We start from the raw sequence: 22,069 nt of genomic DNA on the forward strand, positions 1-22,069 counted from the left end.
TGCATGTTCGGGTTTCATTTCGTGACAACAAAGACCAATGCTATCTGTCGCATGTGTGCTAAGCCGCGAGCTCAAAAGAAACAAAGCGAGTGGCTCACGTGATAGTGTCATTGGCTGTTGCCGGATTCTTCGCTTTGAGTCAAGCGTTACAAGGTGGATCGATGTCTTTCGCTAAATTGAGCAGTTGTGCGCGTATCTTTGGTTGGTGGGCAGGTCGACTATACTGGCCTGTACAGAGTAGCTCATATTCCGACGTAAGGTTGTAACTCACGTTGAAGTTATGTTCTTTTTATTGCGACGCATATGTATTTAGAAGCATGTATTTAGAAATCATGGAGACCTTGCATACGGGAAGATCGAGTCTGCAGAAAAGTGACAGGGGTGGCACAAAGCATACAGGTTGTCTGCAGAAAGGTCAATGACATTTTTTTTAAATGATAGAGAGCGAGAATAAACTTTAACGAAACAAAGCGGCAGGTAGACTACTGCGAGCGGATCCCCGCTGGCCACAGCGGCTCGCCGGGCCTGACCCAGGGTCTCCAGCTGGCTTTCCAGGGAGAGATCGGCAGCTGCTGCTGCTCAAGCCATACGGATGGCAGACCTACGGACATGAGTAGAAAACACAGGAAGTTATCAAAAATACAAGCGAAGTGCGGCCTAAAACGCTACTGTATCGTTTTGAGACATATTCGACATGCGAGGCTAATGAAATAGCTGTTCAATTCTCCTGTGCACGATGTTTTATCTAGAGTCGATTTTTTACCACATGCAGCTATGCATTCGAGTTTGATTTACGTGTAGCTCGTAACACGAGCAAATCGAGTCATGATAGATGTTTTATGATTGATACTGAAGTGATTAAATGAAAAATGAGGGAAAAAAGAAAAGAGGTCATACGGAATTATTAAGGCCAATACCGCGAGCTTCATGCATAATCTTTACTATTGCAATGAATGCATGCGTTAGTCTAACATCTGCTGTTAAAGGGGCGTTAAACCGAAGTTGATCATCCCAGGGTGAGACGTGAGGAGTAAAGTTTCTTAGATTGGGACATCGCTTGTAGTCTTTTATGAGGAGGAGCTGAGCTTGGCTATAGGCAAAAAATTCCTAACTATAAGTAGAGATTTTCTAAGAGTGCAGGAACTTCCATACCGACTCAACTAGAAAACCAACCATCTGTCTGTCTGTTCGTCTGTCAGGCAATAAGGTCGGAGCCACAAAGAAATAACTGAACAAATGAAAATAAATTTTCTTGATGAGTCCGCGTGTGAACCCAGGCCCCCATGCTCTGAAGGTATAATTATCTCAACCACTGGGTAACACAGCCACGCCTCCCAAACGTGACTATATCAGAACCATATGAATGCTTTGTACCCGTGGTGCAAAACGAATATAGAAGAAAACTTTCTACGAATGTCACGTTGATTTTCGTGGTATTGGAATGAGATTCCTCTGCAGGACAAGATGTAAAAACGACATGGAGGATAGTACACATCAGTTACATTCCAACTTTTTGAAAATTTGATTCCAAACACACTTTTGTCACGGGATGCACTTGCCAGGGATCCGTTCGGGACGCTGACGAGCGCTACAAAAAGATGAAAAACGCCATTCCGATGCCGCCCCAAAAACAACGTTCTAGGGGAGGATACAACCTACAATTAAACTCTTCGCTTGTGCCTCACTTATACCCAAAGGAGATTCTGCGTGTTTTTTGTGTGCGTGTTTTTTTGCGTCATACCTCTCTGTTCACCACTGAAGTTAGCAAGATGAGCCGGGGATGAATGCCAAGATGCACGCGCGAATAAACTGCCCACCATTTGCGCAAACACGCACGAAAGTACACGCCTCGCTTTCCCCGAACCGGGGGCTCGGGACTATTGTAACTCGTACGACAAACACGTGATACCCGCGGCCACAGACGCGTCATTGTGGCCGCAATACATGCCCCTTTGCGTTGTTCTTTGTCTACACCACACAGCCACGTAGAGGATCGCAGCTGGAGAGACACACAGGGCACGCTTTGTTTAAATTTCGTCACAGACGACGATAGGCATACCGCCACGCTTAGCAGCAGGAGTTTTGCACCAGCAACATTTATTGGCCAACTTTTGTAAGTTATACTTTCGAATGTCGGTTGAAGGGTCGCATATCGAAGCTGGAAAAAAATTTATTCGCGATAGGCGAGTTCTTTGTCAAGCCTGTTTCGTCACGTCTATAGACATCGTGCCTCTATAGATATGGAATTTGTCATGTGCGTAGCCGGTGAACGCTTGATATTTGGACCAGAGAAGAGAATTGTTTGGAATGAGAACGAGGACAAAAGCAAGCCGAAACGGACGAGGTGAACGTTAAACTCGTCCATCTGGGCTTCATTTGAACCCGTGTTTCGTGTTTTATCGTTAAATCCTAATTTTAATGCGAATGAGTATAGCGAACTTTTCGCGCCAATTTTTCTAACACCGCTACTTTTGCGAAGCTAGGCGGTGTTTCTGCTCTAGACCAGACCCATCAGATAGTACTTTCGCTGGCTTTGCTTGGCATTGGTGGCTTTGTCGCAAGTCCCATGTGCTTTATGCAGAGACGCCGTGCTGTGAAAGTGGAGCGTCTCTGATCAATGATGTTCTGAGATGTTGATATCTGTAAGTGGTGACACTAAGCAGTTTATTAGATGCGAGTTCATCGAGTGCCAGAACGCATTTCAAGAATGATAATTAATCATTGTGAAGCATGTGGATGCCAACATATGTTCCCAAACGATACCAAAATCGCACAATACTTTCTGATATATCAAAGAAAATGAAGTGAAAAGCGAAATCGTCGACAATTCATTTGATGCATTTGCAACCGCTGAGCTACCCTTGCTGAATATAGTGAAATGTTTTGCATTTGCCTGGATTTCACGATATGTTCGCTGACGTAGTTGCGGGTAGCGAAAAACGAGCCATTTGGCTCTCTTTCTGGTTGACACTGGCAGTAGTGCTGGCATTAAGGTAGCATAACAGGGTTTATTTGGTATTCAGCTATCATAGCTGCTCCTATGCTCAGAAAGGTCACGCACTATGACATGTTGCCAGCGAAGAAGGACGTACCACATTCGCCGCCAGGGACTTCTTAGGCGCTAACAGTCCCAAGACAATACCTGGAACGTATAGAGAAGTACGAAATAAAATGTAGGGGACTGGGGGGTGGGCGGGTGAATTTTTTAAGTATATAAAATGAAACGAGCTAGCTTGTTTGACAAATAATACACGTGCCCAAATATTCACTTTGTATAGAGATAATTGCTTGAGAACCGTCAGAAATAAACACAGTCTATATCTTGCGCAGAAGAGCAGGCTTCTTTTTTTTTCGATTAACGCAAGCATTATGCCTGCATATTCATAAACATAATTTACTAAGAATATTAAGACGTTGGTAGCTACATATTCAGGGACACTGCCATGAAAACGCTAGCCAGAAATATCTGTAACAAGCTCAACAGCGTAGGTGAACTGAATAATAACTACCATCGCATATTACCTATCAAAGCTAAATGGGTTTGATATACGATGCATTATTTTTATATACAAAATATTATTGCGTCCTCGTATGGACAATACTTCGATGAATATTTTTTAAATCCTATACTATGTCCAAAGCACGTAGTTAGTGTCATTGATTACGTTTGATATGCTAGTCACGCATCTAAATTACATTATTTAGCGCCCTAAAAATCTTAAACGATCTATTCAATGCATCTTACAAACACCAGACGCACGAAATCTCTGTGTTCGTCGTGCTCGGAATGAGTTTTATTTTAATTCCCTGAGTGTGCGTACGTTTCTTTTTTTTTTTTCGTTTGGCTGCCTGTTATTATATAATTGTGCCTAGTTCGGTTATTCTTTCGATGAAAAAGTCGCGGTGATCTATTGAAAGAAATTTTTTGTGATGCTCGTTATTCTCTGCTGCTTCAATTTGTGCTTTCCACACTGGTATCTAAGGTAAATTTATTGTCAACAATCTACGTACGCATCTTAAAAAAAGCACGCACTGAGGACAACTGTCAAAATGAAATGCGCCTCTGTCTCTCTCTCTCTGAGTCTGGTATAACATTTCTTTTGTAATGCCAGTTCCAAGAATAACTGTAAGCTCAACCATAACGATCCGGTCTATTTATTACTCGTGACGCTAGATTGGCTGTTTTCCATTACTGCAGCTGTATGCAGTAGCTTTCGAGCCTCTACATATTCCCACTGCCTATTCTAATAAGCCATATCTACATTCAGCTACTTGCGGAAAGCCTCGCCACTTATAGCTCTCAGATCTGAACTTTGAAACTAAAGCCTGTGAGTAATATAATGCCGTTCTACACGTGCAGAACTGTACGTTCACGGCACTTACGTTTATATTGTACATTTGCTGACTACACCATTGCCACTACCACTGCTAGTACGGCTGTTCGAGAGCTTGTAAATCCTCAAGAAACAACACTATGTGTTTAGCAGAAAGTCCTTACACCCAGCATCTGGATGAACCAATGGTACTATCAAGTAATGAACAGCAGTGTAGTTTATTTTTATGTCTGCTGTAAGTGTTAATATTTACATAACAGCGGCAGCCAAATTCTAATCCCAAGGTAAGCCTACCTTGGAGCATGTGTTACTGATCTCCTGTTTTTTTCATTGCTAATTATGATTTCATTGCTTTTAATAAAGCGCGCGATACTGGAAACAATCCAGACAGATCATAAAAATTTTTTAACGTTCCTGAAATAAGGCAGCTGTGATTTTGAGCAAGGATCGTTAATACACACTCGACAGGAGAGTTAATCAGCCTGCACGAGCAGTACGACCGTAGGTTTTTCTTCCGTTAACTAAATGAAACAGTACTAACTGCATTGGAGTAAGCAAAAGCTTGCTGTGTGAGACAGCAAACAGTGCGGCTCTAAGTCTACCAAACGAAGAATGTGAACTGTAAAGTGGGCTAGTTGGATGAGGTTCATGGTAAAAGGTGTATAAAATGCAATAAGGGCCTTACTGCGGGGTGCATTATGCATATATTCACAAAAAATGAAATTTCTGGTAACACTTCCTGTCGCTACAATATAATACACTTCGTGTCACCGTCCTTCCCATGCTTTCACGTTGAGGAGCCCGCGTCGCAGAAAATCCGGTGTCGTCGTCGGTGTAGTCAGCGATAACGCTGTCGCGTTCACTATTAAAGATGAAGCTTAAGCGTTCTCCAAATGTAAAATTTTTCATTCGTGTTTATTCTTGGTTATGTCACAATTTACTATTATGCGCTGCAAACTTATTTTCGTTTCTTTCTTTGAATCTTGACACCTCTTCATTATTTAGGAATTTCTGGTTAGTTTTCACATCTTAGAGCAAATAATGAAATTTCCTACAGGCTTATTAAATTGTTAACGCTTATTTGTTAGAAGTGACTGTGTCTTATCTTTATCTCTGTTTTGAAAGGTGATATTAGGCCATTTTATTCATCTTTTAAATATTTGCTTTACTTTAGAAGATGTACCTTATTTTTCACTATATCCTTGCGGTGTATCATTTTTTTTACGCGTGCTAATTTTTTCCCGATGGAAATCTATTTGATTTTAGTGTTTAAAAATGATAAAAGGGGTGTGTGTTTCTCGTTTCTTATTCCATTTTTTTCTCACTGTACAACCACTTATTCCATGTGAGCGGTTCATTCCTGCACACAAATTATTCAGAAGTGTACCGTGGCACACTTGCTGTTCACCTCTGGAAGTGTAGCCTTGCCGAGCTGCAATTTGACGATTTGTTAGGTTACGAACTTATTTTTTTAAGAGGAATCAAATAATTTTAATTGATTTATTGCTAACATAATATCAGATGAAAAGCATGTATGACATGGGATAAATTAGCAGATATTTGATGCCATGACATTCATGAGAAACATGGATGGCATGCGATGGCAGTAACTTAGGTGCAATTCAACATGCAGCATTTGAACACATGGCATGCAGCAACGGCACATTCGATTTGCCGTGCGTAGGATGCCAAATTTGTAGCACAACAACATAAAACGCGAAGACTGTCGTCTCTCTGCAGCAATCCTGACGTCCACCTTCCAGCTGTTGGGCTTGGAGAATTCCAGTGGAGCGGAGCTTGGGAAAGCAATGAACAACAGCGCTTTGGCTTTGAGGTCACCTGCGACTCTAGGTTAGTCAAATGTTCGAGCACGTATAATGACCTTGTTACTCGACCACTCGAAGGGTTTTGCCAAATGCAACAAATTACGAACTATCGTAAAGGCGCTCGAGAAAAATACTACGTGAGACAAACATGACATGTTTTAACGCGATAGAGTTAGAGAGCTCGTTTCGCAGAAATGCCGTCATGGTTGTCGGCGTCTCTACGTCGCTTGTGCGCGAAAAATCGTCCGTGACCGCAAAATAGAGAAAGATGCAAAGAAGGTGTCCTACCACAAGGCCACAATATAACTTGCAACTGCTTCGGGGAAAAACAGCACATAAATGCTATGTAGTGGAAGGAGTCTCCTTAACGCATTTTGTTCGACAGTTGTCACGACGAAAATGAGCCCATTCGGCGATTTGTAGGCGCATTGGCGAGGCCATCAAACTACGTTTTTTGCGCGACGCCATGCTTCGAAAAAGGCCGGGATAGTGCAGCCATCGCCGCTAAAAAGACACCCAAACATTCAAACAGCTCTAAAAATGGACAACTATGTCCATCTAGCGGAAACATATCAAGGCAACGCCTGCTTTCAAGAGGAGGCGTTGATCAAGCAAACAGTAAACGCTACATAATGTGCTGCCATCTGTGAAGCATTGTGAGAAATATGTCTCGACTTTTCATGGCCTCCGAGATGGCGGGCTCGCGGCGTGTATCTCGGAGGCCATGCGACTCTTGCACAGGGAAGTGCTTTAGATCGAAAACCTGTACCATTGTCTGTGTGCGTGTATGTGTAACAATACACATTAATAAGTATGCACTTAGTGGTTGAAGTGCGCAGTAGAGGCCGGATTTCACTATCGCGTTCAACTCTTAAAGGCGAAGCTTAAGGGTCCCCCAATTTTTAAAGTATGTTTTTGTACTTGGGCCACAGTGAGTCAGTAAAAGTACCCGAAACTTCCTTCGTTTAATCTTTGAATCCATTCGAACCATTCATTTAATTTTCGCTGATAAAAAAGTGAATACGACATAGCAGACGCCTTTGCGATTAACGACGTTACCTCAAGTTCACGAGAGACCATCAAGGCGTCGTCATCAGTAGGTGTTCGCTTGTGGCTTACCACGCATCTTCCCGATTAAGTGTGTTTGTGTGCGCGCGCGCGTGTGTGTGTGTGTGTGTGTGTGTGTGTGTTTGTGTGTGTGTGTGTGTGTGTGTGTGTGTGTGTGTGTGTGTGTGTGTGTGTGTGTGTGTGTGTGTGTGTGAGTGTGTGTGTGCGCGCGCGCGCGCGTGCGTGCATGTCTGTGTGTGTGTGTGTGTTTCTTGGACGGAGGGTGGGGGGAGAGCTACTATGGAATGGTAATTTGCTAATAACAATGAAATAACCCTTCTTCCTGTAGTGTTCCATTAAACTAAAATTCATGTTTTCAACGTGCCTGTGTCATCATTCTGTTCCTCGCAGTTGTCGTGCACAGGCAGCCTCTGCTGTTCCCTATACTCCTGGCTACACTTTTCGGCGCAGCCCGCAGAAGAAGGACATACGTCTCCGATGCGATCTGCGTGTTTCAAGTTGGCAATGCAAGTGGTTCCGTCACATTTCACCAGGTCAGTTCGCATGTCATTGAAGTACTCAAAGTATATATAGGCGACGAAAGGAGCGTTCCAGAGAAAATAAGGGAAAACGAGATGAGATAATACACACTCAATTATGCTCGGGACGTTTGCAGGTATTCGCTGTTCCACTGCCTGTTATACTGATGCCTAATGATGTCATTTTGCTCAAGTATGCGACTACTAGAGAGGGTATGCTTCCATATTGGTAGGGAACACGCACAAAGGACGACATAGAAAGAGACAGGACAACCGCTAGCGGTTGTCCTGTCTAGCGTTTGTCCTGTCTCTTTCTATGTCGTCCTTTGTGCGCGTTCGCTAGCAATATGGAAGCATACAATCAATACCAACTAGCCCAGCCTAATGCATTTACTAGAGAGGGTTGCGTTCTGGTGAATTCACGTCTTCAGGTAGTATGCGAGGGATCATTGGTCGGCTGTCAGCTCGTAAATAGATCCCGTGCTACGTGACACCAGCAGGCAAAAAAAAAGTGTTCCACACTCGCCATCATGGCTACAAGCGGCGCTGTCTAACACTCCCACGTTTAAATATATAGATGTACCCAATAAACTGGACAAGAGGACGACCCACTCCGTAGCTCAGTTGGCAGAGTATCGTGCGCGTTATTCGAAGGTTGAAGGTTCGGTCCCTCTTTGTTGTCTTTTCGTCCAATTTAGCTTTTTCACATTTACATCATAATAACTACGAATGACGCTCGCTATACTTTGTTTGGTTTGGTTGTCTGTTGGGTTTCATTAGGGTCGTGTCTCAGAAAGAAAATGAAGCTCTTCAATTTCCCTTGTTTGGCATTTTCTCTTGATTGGTCATTTTCTCTTCGCCTTCCAGATTTTGTGCCCGTATTTGTAGCAGAATTTTTAGCGATCATTCTAGCTCTCCGTAAATTAACAGCATCAATAAAGTCTGCAGTAATTTTGACAGATTCTCTATCGGTATGTTCCTCCCTCACTGCAAATGAGGAATGGCACGTTCTGGGTGCTTTCAAATCGTTAGTCCCACCGCATATAAATTTGGTCAAGTTGGTTTGGCTTCCAGGACATAAAGGGCTAATTATGAATGAAATGGCAGATACGCTAGCAAAGACATCTTTGAATGGCCCGGTTATTCAGGTATTACCCGCATCAACATTCATTATAGGTGCGAGATTAAGGAGGAAACTGTTGTTAGATGAATTTTATGCACCGTCAATAACGAACACATTAGAATTGCAGCATTTCAATCATTATTGGAACAATAAAACATGTCAAACACGAGCAGTTGAAGTCGCAATCACTATAGACTACGTTGTCAGACTCCATACGTAAATTTTTATTTACACAGAGCTGGTCTGGCAGCTTCCCCTAATTGTTCTTTTTGCGGAGTACATGAGATGGCAGAACATTATCTGATTCACTGTAACAGATACTCTTCCTTGCGCAAATTGACTTTAGGTACCGTCTTCCGACTCCTTAGATTGGATTTAAGCGCACCAAATGCACTTTCATTCGGGGCTTTGTCCCTTGGATACAGTGACGGGAAGATTCCGATGCCCTGCAGGAGTTTATTAAAGGTTCACAGAGATTTGGGCTATAGAATCAATCTTTCCTCTTGTTTTTCTACTTTTCAAAATTTCTTTATTCTTTTTGTTCAAATTCTCCGCTTCATTGTTTATATGATTTTCTATTTCTATTCTTAAATATTTTTTTTCATTTTACTTCTTTCCTCTTAAATATAAAAAAAACTACGCTTTACTTTAACAATTAGATTTTAAAAACTATCCGGTTCTTGGCCAATCCCCCAGCGTGGGTGTGTGCCATAGTTATAGGATCTCCTCTACTCTACTATTCTTAGAGACGCATATGCCAAGATAGACGGGTGGCTTGTGACTTCTGTGTATGAATCGACAAAAGTCGCACGACAGGGACTGTTGGAATTAGTGGGATTTGAGTAGGAAGATAAATTTTAACAGCATAACTCCTAACTTTTCGTTAAAAGCAACTTCTTTCCTTCCGCCTGCACAGGATCCCTTCAGCTTTGTGAGGCTGCACGGCAACATAACCAGGCTACCACAAGGGAAACATGGCTTTCACGTGCACGAATACGGCGATTTGTCGGACGGTGAGTAAAATATTCTCGCTTTTGCATTTCAGCTCGAGAATTACGCTAACGAAAGCAGCAGATCTACTTTCACTGATGATCACAGGGATGTTTCAAGGGCGACAAACCGCTCTGAAATTTTTTGTCATTACGTGTGTTACGAAGATATACATTGCTATTCTATGCCCTTTTGCAGTGATATCCTAAAGATGCTTAATGGCGTGCCATTTTTCTTAATTTTTTTGGGCCCCGATGTTCACATGAATGTCGCGGGTTCGATCCCAACCCCGCGGTCGCATTTCGATGTAGGCGAAAAGCTAAAGGTCCGTGCACTGTGCTACGACAGTGCACATTAAAGACCAGATGGTCGAAATTTCGGGAGCCCTACGGCGTACCTTATAATCATTCGTTGTTTGGGCCCGTGAAATCCCAAATATTTTATATTATATTATATTATGTCTATAATTTTTTTACCTCTCACAGTGTTTTTTTATCCAATAATAACACAATAATAATAATAATAATAATAATAATAATAATAATAATAATAATAATAATAATAATAATAATAATAATAATAATAATAAGGGATTTATCGTCATTTTCAAGAGTGGTACATACGAAACTCAGGCCTGGCATCAATAGCAATCAATCAATGAAGCAATTATTTAACGGTCCAGGAAACAAAGCAAAAAGTCACAGTTTCACCACAAGGGCGAAGCAATGAATGCAATAGCTAAAAATTGCAATGTTATACGAAGAAGAACGGCTAGAAGCCAATCCTTTTCTTCGTAAGTATTTTTCTTCTTGGGGGATATATATATATATATATATATATATATATATATATATATATATATATATATATATATATATATATATACAAGCTTCCATCTTCTCCCTCCTGCCGTTTTTTGGATTTCCTACAAATATAGGGAACATAGCAGCTATGACCAAGACTCGACAAGCGTGTCCATGTAATTGCTATCGCAATTATATGGACGCTCACGTCGCTGTTTCCTTCGCTATGAAAACGCCAACATGACAGGGCATAATACGTCATCATAACACAAGAGAGAGAGAGAGAAGGAGATGTGTAATGTGCACAAAAACCGGGAGTACAAATATCCGATCTGCTACCCTGCGCTGGGGAAGAGGTAACGGAAGACAGAAGAGAAAGAACGAGGTAGAGAGAGACATAGTAGAAACGCACACACACGCACACACACAGACACACACACAGACACTCACACATACACTCACACAAACAAACATGCCGTTCAATCAGGCGCGTTGCTCGCGCAGGGCCTTCATCGCTTTCTGGTGGAATGTTCGAACGTTCCGGCATTGTAGTGCCCATAGCTCGGAAAGCGGCTGGTCGTTGAGGTATGCTAGCACCGCTGTGAGCGGCTGTCTCTGGAAGCTGTAGGAAAGACAACTACAAAGGACGTGTGTAACAGTCTTTTTCCCTGCCACAGTGGTCTCACGCAGCACTGTCTGCTATTCCGATGCGGCAAGCAAAGGCACTGGTAAAGACACACCAAACCACAGGCGGCAGAGAACAGCTGTCAGGGATCGGTGTAATCCAGATATAATACCACAACATCTCCCCCTACGGGCAACCATGGTGGGCTGCGAAAGCATCGCTGGGGGTGCGCATCGAGTTTCCATTTCTCTTATGTGACTATGAGACGTTGGTTGTCGAGGCGTTTGAATTACAGCTTGCCGACGCTGAACTTTTTACGTTGGGCTTCCCGAGCCTTTCTCTGCTCCGCGGCGGTGGCGCTGCCGCTGCAACTAGCGCCGACGTTGACGTTGTTCATGGCGTTTCGCACACCGTTGCACAGAGAGAGAATGACGGAAGCACAGCGAACGCGCGCTTTCGCAGCCTCGCAGCTTCGAGATTCGCTTGCCGGCGCCAGGGCTGGGCAAAGATACTTTGAAATTGTATCGCGATGCGATACAAGATACTCAGGCAAAAAGTATTTGAGATACAGATACAAGATACTTCCGGACTAATTGTATCCGATACGATACTTCCCAATTGTCTGTAAGATACTTCGATATATTTGCAAATTTGCTGCTATATATCGATAAAGGGAAGCCGGGAACGGCTATGAACAAAAATCTTCACTCGGAATTTTCTTAACTATGACCAACTTTGTTTAATGTTAAGAAAATATCTCTTGGTGAACTCTGATTTCTGTCTTACTTGCTCAAGATATATTAGTTTCATTCCGAAACAACCCAGCTTAACATGAGAGCTCTTTATACGCTGCGCTGTCGATGGTTCTTGTTTGACACTAGTAATTAATGGGGGCCGCTTCTCTACTCGTTGACCAGCTAGCGGGTGTTGCCATCTGAATACAGGAACGTCAGTAAGAAGCCTCCGCACGATGGCGCAAATACTGCTGTGCGTTCTTGTCCGTAAGCGTATTACATTGTCCGTAACCTTGTCCGTAAGCGTATTACCGTCTTCGCAATACCGGATCACCCGAAATACAGCAACAACGCTGGTAGCGACATTTTTTGTGACGCATCATCTTTACATTGAGGGCTTAAAACTGCAATAATTTTCATATTCTACTTATCTCCTGGCGTAAAGCGTTTGTTAGCAACATATTCACTAACGTGCAATCTTTTGAAATTTCTTCTCAAAGAGAACTAGTGCTGTCGAGAATTGTCTCAGGCGTATTGTAGTGGCACAAAGCGTTGCAGGATACCACTGCTATTCACACTATTGCCACTTATAGCTCCAGCTATCTAGTGATTTGCAACAGCGAAAAGCTTTACGGTGACCTAAAAAAACCAACAAAGCCCATATATCTTAGTCAAATAGCAAGGCGGTTCCGTATCAATCACAGTGAATACGTTTACAGGTCGTTTCACGTAAGGATAGAATCAATTATCTAAAAAAGTGGTTAACAGCGACTGAATGAAACCAATGGAGTATGGTTTACTGTGATGTGGCGCTTCTTATATTATGTTTTATTGCGCTTAATTGGTTGATTAACTGATGTAATTATGCATAATTTTTAATATTCATTTAGGACCAAGTCGCGTCGTAGAGGGCATTCCAACACTACCGGTCCAATTTTTGGTGGCGGCGTACATGCTGCGTGGTGATTTTTTCCGATTTTTAAAGAAAGCACACGAAATATCAAATTAAACGACGTGACTACGCCGCTCGTGCGCTACCCTACTTCAGCGCTCTCAAACGTGCTTCGAGCATAACAATCGGCGCGCGAACTGTCAGCATATCGAGGACGATGGCGTTTCTTTGTCGTGTGCGATCGTCAGACCTGGTGACGCACTGTGAGGCCGATGCATAAAGCCGCGGCCGGTCATTTCGCCATGATCCACGCGCCGGTTGTTTCGCTCGAAGCGCGTTTGAGAGAGCTGCAGTACGGAAGCGCACGAGGGCAGTCAAGTGGTCATGTTTCGCGGGCTTTCTTTAAATGGGATGCAAACGGAGGACAGCAAAAATAGAACTTATGCTGACAATCAAATTATGATCAAAATAGCCCCTTGAATATTTGAGCAGGAAGAACAAAGATACAGTACGCCAAGATATCTTATGTTACGTAAGCGCTTGTTCTACGGCATCTAGCATGAGCACCGGTGGAGCGACAGTTTTTAGAATCTCATTTACATATAAGTCAATCTCATTGTATGTCCAAACCGGACGCGCGTCTGGTTGACCTTCCTGCCTTTCCTTCCTCATCCTCCTCATCGTCTGTAAGTCCACGAGATCTTTTAAGTCGCTTTCGTGTGAAAGCCGCGGGACGCAGGGAAACCCGATCCTCACATTCTTCAGACTTCGTAAGTAAGCACCACGCAAGGGAAACTTCGATAACGACACTATAAGAGCATCAGAATTTTCGCGAAATGTGCCCTACGCGTTGGAGTACGTAGAGCAGTACAGTGTTTACGAGGAAGTGTCATGGCACTGACACAAGTAAAAAGTAAGAAAAAATTGCCAGAAAGCGAAGTTCGACTGCTCGTAGACGTTCGCGGGCTTGTTTTTGTCGAGATCGCGCGAACGCCACCACGTCACTGTGCTCCACCAATAGGGGCGCACTGACCTCATCGCCTGCCCTCGCTGGAGAACTCTGCCACCTATATAAAAGAATGTCACTGTCGTTAGTTTTATCCAAGTAGCTTAGTAGCAGCAGTATCAGCTTCAGAAGCGTAGTTCAGCCACCGTGAATTGTTTGGCTCGGTGTTGTTTCTATAGCAGTATCTTTCATCTTAAGATGCACGATACATTATCGAATGTGTCGGAAATACAGATACAGATATTCGTCTTGCGAGATGCGTCGCGATACAGATACAAGATACCCAAGGAGTATCTTAGATAGTATCTAAGATATATGTATATTCGATACTGCCCAGCACTGGCCGGCGTTGTCGTTTACGTTCAGCTTCGCGAGCGTCTATAGCGCCGTTGCGAAGGAGAGTGCAACGCTTGCCGGCGTTGCCGTTTACGTTCAGATTCGCGAGCGACCATAGCGCCGTTGCGAAGAAGAGTACAACGGGAACGAGCGCTCGCCGCATTATATACGAGGGAACAGCTGTGGCGGAGAGAGAGAAACGGGAGAGGAGAAACAAAGCGGAGGCAGCGCTCACGCCACCTCCTCCCACCTCTTCGCACTCACACGAGGAGAGGGGGGAGAGTTGGCGCATGTGTAGTATGGGTGCGGACGCCGCAGAATGGACACTGCCCCGAGCATAAGATGCTTTCGCATGTAAAAATTGCGGCCAACTAGAGGCCAACAGCTTCGCTGTAATATTGGGCTGCAACCCACGCTGTGAAGGTGACTGGCCAGCGAAGCTGCGGTATGACCTGATCCCGCAGATCAATGTAGCGTAGCCTTGAACTATTAAGCAGATTGGTATGCATATGATTGACAGCATGCTCGTCGCGTTCACTCTGCTATTAGGGAGTACTAACTATGCGTCTACTTCCGACAGCGGTGTCATGAAGCAGATGAAATTAGTTGCTGGGCAGGTTCCGTTTTTGCATATGAAACTGGACTGGCGTATCTCCCTGCTTCCTATGCTATATTTCCCGCTTATTGCAACTGTCCATTTACATTTTCGCAAGCATGCCCCGCATTTATTGGGCTGTGTCACTTTTTTGCCGAGTGTTGTAGTTTATTTAGCTCCAGTTCTGCTTTTAGGTTGCGCATCGACTGGCGCGCACTATAATCCTCTAGGTATGACTCATGGTGGTCCAATGGACAGAAAACGGTAAAGTATTCTTTCATTATCTTTTTTTTTGCGAAAACATATTGCTCTAACAAGTTTTATATCCTCAAATGCATATTGTTCTACTGTGGTATGGTACGCTAACGACAAAGGAGATGTTTGAATTTAGATAGCAAATGGCCGTCAGCTTTTCTCAGAAGTATGATCTCTCTTTGCTGTCGACTGCGTGTAACTGCTTATTTCGTTAATATTCATTCCAAAATGAAGTAGAAAGTAACATTCTTAGTACTGCTGCAATTGTGTCAGTGGCCTCGTGCCGTTGTTATATCGCAAAATACACCCTATACTCTATGTCCTATCCATGCCTTTCTGTTGTTGCATAAGTTTGTTAAAAGGCATAATAATCAGAGATCGACGAGCTATATTTACCATCTCGTTGTAAGGGAAAGCTGATGCCACGCTTGCCGACATGCGGTGCATCGAGGAACGATCGGAGGAAGCAAAGTACGGGGCTCGTTGTAAAACACTCAATTACATTAAGAATATAGATAGAGAAACGAAACTATACAATACATAGGAGGGATGAATACGTTGCGCCTGCTCATAAAGCCGCCTTTAGTACGCTATAGGGTACACCACCGACCAGCTTTCAAGCTGCCACGACCTATAGAAGCCGAAGGGTTCGTCAATTTCGCTGTAGTAGTTCGAGGGGATCTAGACAAAGAAGTGCGGCGTGGGTCATCCTTTACAAGTAATGGTCCTGCAGGTGGGGGCTCCAGATGGCGCGATGTTGTGTCGATTGCGGATACGGAGGCGGCGATAACTAAAAAAAACACTGTTGCCTTTCCTGACGTCAAATACAAAACTAGTAATTGGGAGCGCCTTCATTAAAAAAAAAAACTAAACATTTCAATCTAATTCAAGTCCATACTTGTAAATGTGTGCGCTTCTCGGTGTGTGTACGATAGACGAAAGAGGCAGATGGGACAGGCGCCTGTCCCGTCTACTCCTTTCGGCTATCGTCGAAACACACATTTATTTACACGTATGCATTCCTAACAACTCGCTAAAGCTTCTATTCTAATTCAATCTAAGCTGCTGGTATTAATCGGAACGCTTGTGACAAAAAAACGTGAGGTAGAAGTGGCAGTAGTTGAAGAGTGATGTGTTCTGACGAGTTTGCGACTGTCGTCCGGGCTTGCAAATTCAGGCTTTCGCATGTCCGCGTAGGCGTCTGATCTTTTTTTTTCCTAGGTGTACTGAAGCTGCGATGTGGAATCATACACATGATTTGGCCGTGATCACATTAATTAAGCGAATACACATATCCGGTGTTCAGACTGTGCTTGTGTTAATGGTATCATGGTTGTGCTTATTCCAGGCACGTGGGTGACTTGGGAAACATCGAAGCTGACAAGAGTGGTACTGCCGTATTTAACATGACGGACCGCTTTTTGACTTTAAACGGCGGACACTCCATCATCGGTCGTGCTCTTGTGGTAAGGAGCAGACATATTCAGCACATATAATACTGCGAGATAAAAACTGGAGCACGTCAGGAGTTATATTTGTTACTAACTGTAGGGGATAACACGCAACAGTCTTCTGAACATATTGTTTCCAAAGGTCCAAGCCAAACTAAAGAATTGCTTTTTAACGAGTAGCGTTTTCTCTACACCGAGCGTTACCGATGGCTGCAGTGTGAACGCCGTTGCATGACGGCTTTACGCAGTTCGGTGGCTTAGTGGTTAACCATAACGCTGCTGGTTCGATTCCGAGCAGTGGGGCACCCGCTACAGTGGTCTATGATGGTTACGGTGCTCGACTGCTGACCGGAAGGTCGCGGGATCGAATCCCGGCCGCGGCGGCCGCATTTTCGATGGAGGCAAAAATGCTTGAGGCCCGTTTACTTAGATTTATGTGCACGTTAGAAAACCCAAGGTGGTCGAAATTTCCTGAACCCTGCACTACGGCGTCCCTCATAATCATATCGTGGTTTTGGGACGTTAAACCCCAACAATTATTATAATCATAGCAGTGGTAGCCGTATTCCATAATGCAGGCAAGCCGGAAAGCCGGAATGCAAGAGGTTGTATGCTATTGAATTGAGGTGTCTACTGACTATCATATAAAGGTGTCTGACGTTTATTTATGCGTATCCATTATAACCTAATGAATTGTGCCACATTCACTGTAGTACACGGGCACATCAGAGAAGTCAAGACACCACAAACGCCGACTAACAACTGAAAGGGCGCACAACGGCTGAAAAGAAAGGAGGCACGAAAACTTAGTGCCTTCTTTTTTTTCCGCCGTTGTGCGCCTTTTCAGTTGTTAGTCGGCGTTCGTGGTGTCTTGACTTCTCTCTTGTGTCCGTGTTTGCACGCCCTGTCTCTTTAACATGAATACTTACCAACTTGCTCAGCTCTCTGTTGTTCTAAGCTTCCCTATAGTAGCAGAAATTATTTAGCGTCACGGGGCCTACTCCCTTATTTTTTTGTCCGGTTTTTCTTTAGTGCGAAGACAGTTCTACACATTAAAAATGAGCTTCCTGTGCCCGTAAGCCAGTCTGTATCCTCACGGTGTCGTCTTCATTTTTTCGCCATCAACACGCCACGTGGTCCTCTATAACTGTACTCTAAGCACGTGGAGTCAAAAAAGAAGAAAGAAAATTCCACCACTGGGGGATTGAAACTGTCATCCATCATGATATGACAGTAACTATATAGCAGCGCGCCTTAATGGCTGTGCCATCGCATACAGCTTTTGTGTTGTAGTGGTGTGAAAAGTTATGTTTTAAGCGAAGTTTGGAATACTGGCGCATGCGTGTACATTTCGGAAGCCACAAAAGCGAAACGCTACAAGGTCAGAAGGCCGCGTTGTAGGCAACGGCAATAAGGGATCTCCTCTGGTGATGACATTGATGTTCACGGTGAAATATAGCCACTGCCGCCGTAAAGCTGCGTTCTCACTAGAGCACGAAACAAGTGCAAGCGGCAAAACGCAGTACTTGAAATTGCCTCGCTTCAGTGCCCAAGCCGGCAAAGTATCGGGCGGCGAGCCCGATCGGTCTCGGCCCGATTTCTTGCGAAAGTGGATCGCTTTTCCGCTTTAGCAGAACCTGTTCTTGGCTACAGTAGCATGTAAACCTCCAGTCGCAAATGAGAAATGGCGGCCAAAGAGTTGGTCGTGATTTTCAACGACGCTCTCACAATGACAGCGTGCTGCAAGACGAAACTCACAGCCTCTACAAGGACGCGTTACTCAATAGCCTGATTTATTTGAGTATTAGCGGAGAGATGGGGTTTAACAGAAGGTGGAGCAGCAGAGGGTTAGCGTCTTCCAACGTATCACGCTTTCACAGGGCCGGGTGCGTTCTCCGCAGCCGCTACCGGGGTGTCTGCATGCTTCTGGTCCATCTACAGAAACAACACGTTGGAAATGTTGCAACTATTTCTTCTCCTTGGTGGGCATCCAGCACTGAAATTCAGTACGGAACAAAAAAGCTCTGAAAACGGGAAGTTACACGCATTCGCTGCATATGCTGACGAAAAAGTAGGTGGAAGTGGCGAAAGCGGCAGCGGATGAGGCAGAACAAATATGAACACCTTGAACAAGCGAGGAAAAGAATTTCCGCACGATTTGGCTTTTTCGCTCTACGGCCACTTCCACAGTGTGAACGACTCCTAATTTACTATAAAACTGTAAGAAATACGAAAGCTTGCTGATTTATTTTCTGGAACATATTTTCAGGTGCACGCAGATGTGGATGATCTCGGTCGCGGCTCCCACAATGATAGTCTGACTACCGGACATTCTGGAAGCCGTATAGCCTGCTGTGTCATTGCGATTCAACCTCCGAAACCGAAGAAGAATTACAGAAAGAATGAAAAATCACCAAGTAAAGGTGGAAAAAATGAAAAATAAACGTTAAGAAACACAAAAACACGACATTTGGGTTAATTTTGGTTTTGTAATTATAATTGCAAATGACCGTTTGCCGACAAAAATTTAGAGGCTAAGTTCCAATATATAACAGAAAATAAATCTACTTTATATTTTAAAAAATCCGGCAGATCCCACGCACTGTGGGAATCGATGTAATGCGAAGCAGCCAGCAAAGAGCTGCATACATCGCCTCGTTTGTCTTTGGGGCAAATGAAGTCATACATGTCATGACGTCTAGTTCACTATGTATCACATGTTTGTCATGCATGCAAGCATGTGCAATCTTTAATATAATGAAACGTATATTCTGGTATATACAATGCATGACCTGTCGTTTATGTTTGCCAGGAACTCATGTCATGTCATACCAATTTTGATGCACATCCAGTCAACAAAACGGCCGCAACGCACCACGACAGTGTCATGTAAATCATGCAGTACATGACATGCATGTTATGATTTGCGTGTTCGGACCTGTCATTTATATTCGTCATACAGTCACGTCACGTAGTACCAGTTTTGGTGTGTATCAAGCTAGGGAAACGGCCGTAGCGCACCATGAGCTTGGCATGTAAATCATGCTGTAATGATTGTCATGTCAGCAGCTCCCATTAGCGTTCATCAGTTTTTGCGGAATGGACGCCTCCATTCCATTCAATTCCATACCGGGGAATTAGAACTTCCCGCAATTCCATTCCTTTCAATTCCTCGGAATGAAAAAAACTTAGCCCATTCCCGCTCCGGGGAATGGCCGGGCAGTTCAATTCCATTCCTGTAATTTGTCAACGTAGGAAATGCACCTTGATAGTTTTATCGAGTTAAGAATGAACATTCCATAAAGCTGACGTCGTCAGATGCATTAAGAACTGCAACCGAGTTGCATTTGTAAGATTCTAATTAGACACGCCCAAGTAATTAAACACACAGTAGAAAATACTTCCCAGGACTATGTACACGATACATACCTCTACACCCAACTTGGCTTTGGGAGATGACTCACAAATATTTGCGACGTGAGTGAAATGTATTACGTTACATATGTGGAACGTCTTCCCTTATTAGGAAACGTCATTGAATAAGGCAGTTATAGAAGTCACTTTCACCGAAAGGTCGTAGCAATGAACGCGATAGCAACAAATTGGAATGTTATACGAAGTAGGGCTAGAAGCTCACCCTTTTAGCAGGCGACCAGGAGTAAATGAACAAAATAGATGCATTACGAACTGCATTAAGATGCATTAAGAACTGGAACACTACTGAAGCAAAAAAATAAAATCACAAGGCGTAAGGGGGGGGGGGGGTATGCCGCCGCCGTAGTTCCGCACGACGGATACCAACGGCATAGAGCCGCGGTTACGCGAAGAATAGAGACAAACTTCGGAGAAACGCAGTCTATATAAGAACAGAATTGTAGTAGGCGCGTTGCTTATAAATGTACCGTGCTTGTCATCAGCCAAGCCATTTTAAAAATACTGCTTTATTGTTAAATTCGAGGCTCTGAATTAGTAATGTTTGAAGTTTGAAAAACAGCACGTAGAAGGAAGCGTGCTCTATTTTCGGAAAAAGATGTAATTCCATTCCCATTCCATTTCGTGCAAAATGCGCTTAATTCCATTCCCATTCCATTCCTCCAAGCGTTGCCCCATTCCATTCCGGGGTCGCGAAAATGTGGAATGATTCCAGAGTCATTCCAATTCCGGAGTGGCAACATCACAACACTGGTGTTCATCATACAGTCGCATCGCGCAATACCAATATAGGTGTATGTCAAGCTAGAGAAACGGCCGCGAGCGCACCATGAGGTGGCAGGTAAATCATGTTCTACATGTCATGCATGTCATGATTTTCATGTTAACACCAGTGATTTATCTTCTTAATGCAGTCACGTCATGCAGCACCAAATTTGGTACATGTCAAGATAGCGAAACGGCTGCAAGCGCACCATGAGCGGGGCATGCATGTCATAGCGTAGATGACATGCATGCCATGATTTTCATGTTACCATCTGTAATTTATGTTCGCCATACAGAAAGGCTTCGTCGTACTAATTTGGTATATATCCATCTAATTAAGTGGCCGCCAGCGCCCGAGACCATGCCATGTAAATCATGACAGACGATCATGAGAGACGTGTCATGATTTGCATTATAGGACCTGTCCCTTATGTTTGTCATACAATCTTGTCACGCCATACCAATTTTGATATATATCAAGTTAACGAAACGGCCGCAAGAGCACCAAGACTGTGGCATGTAAATCCTGCCGTTCACGACATGCATTTCATGGTTTTCATGTTATGACCTGTCTTGTATGTTCGTCATACACTCATGTTAGGCCATACCAATTTTGGTATACGTCCCATTAGCGAAACGGCCAGGAGAGCATAAAGTCGTAGGCGGCTAGATAGATAGATAGATAGATAGATAGATAGATAGATAGATAGATAGATAGATAGATAGATAGATAGATAGATAGATAGATAGATAGATAGATAGATAGATAGATAGATAGATACGCTCAAAGTCGCAAGAAGTTCGCTAAGAAATGCTTTTTATTAGTGCCGTAATCTAAAACGCGAAATGAATAATCAGCACATAAGCAGACAATGCCTCAGCTGTGTGGTTTTGTTATGGTGGAACTCCGACCAACGCTGATTAGTAAGGAGCGATTACTAAAACGCCAGAATTTACTAAATGAAGATGGTAAGGTCACCGCAGACGCATTTTATATGGTCTAAATGCAAGAACACTAGTGCACTCAGATTTAGGTGTATATTAAGGAAACTGGGGTGGTAAAAATGATTCCATCGACCCATACTTCCGCGTGCCTCATAGTCATGGCATGCTTCTGGCGCGTATTACCGCGTATTTTTTTTATGGTATGAGTTAACTCCCAATATTAAAAAAGGCGTTCATTCATTGATACAATGACAACGTTGTAACTTTCTCGGGAATGTGTGTGAACTCACAACCATATTGCTGTGAACAGTTTCAAGTTCTGCTGACACACGACAAGCTGCCTGCTGAGAGATCCACTCTAGAGCGCTTTA

The 22,069-nt window shown here is 43.6% G+C and overlaps 1 protein-coding gene across 2 annotated transcripts in view; it reads left to right on the forward strand.

Moving 5' to 3' along the window:
• The first annotated feature begins 1,963 nt into the window (after positions 1-1,963).
• LOC119379588 (superoxide dismutase [Cu-Zn]) overlaps positions 1,964-22,069 on the forward strand; it is a 67,381-nt gene continuing 47,275 nt past the window's right edge. Inside the window, exons 1-7 of one of the 2 annotated variants that reach the window (XM_037648892.2) lie at positions 1,968-2,113; positions 6,057-6,185; positions 7,619-7,761; positions 9,786-9,882; positions 15,045-15,114; positions 16,454-16,571; positions 18,826-19,175. In XM_037648892.2, the coding sequence (XP_037504820.1) occupies positions 6,143-6,185; positions 7,619-7,761; positions 9,786-9,882; positions 15,045-15,114; positions 16,454-16,571; positions 18,826-18,999 (645 nt within the window). In that variant the 5' untranslated portion in view covers positions 1,968-2,113; positions 6,057-6,142 and the 3' untranslated portion in view covers positions 19,000-19,175. Of the gene's footprint in view, positions 2,114-6,056; positions 6,186-7,618; positions 7,762-9,785; positions 9,883-15,044; positions 15,115-16,453; positions 16,572-18,825; positions 19,176-22,069 lie in introns of those variants that run through there. The other variant, XM_049412026.1, reaches the window with a different exon arrangement.

Source organism: Rhipicephalus sanguineus, chromosome 1 (genome assembly GCF_013339695.2).
Source record: "Rhipicephalus sanguineus isolate Rsan-2018 chromosome 1, BIME_Rsan_1.4, whole genome shotgun sequence".
NCBI lineage: Eukaryota > Metazoa > Arthropoda > Arachnida > Ixodida > Ixodidae > Rhipicephalus > Rhipicephalus sanguineus.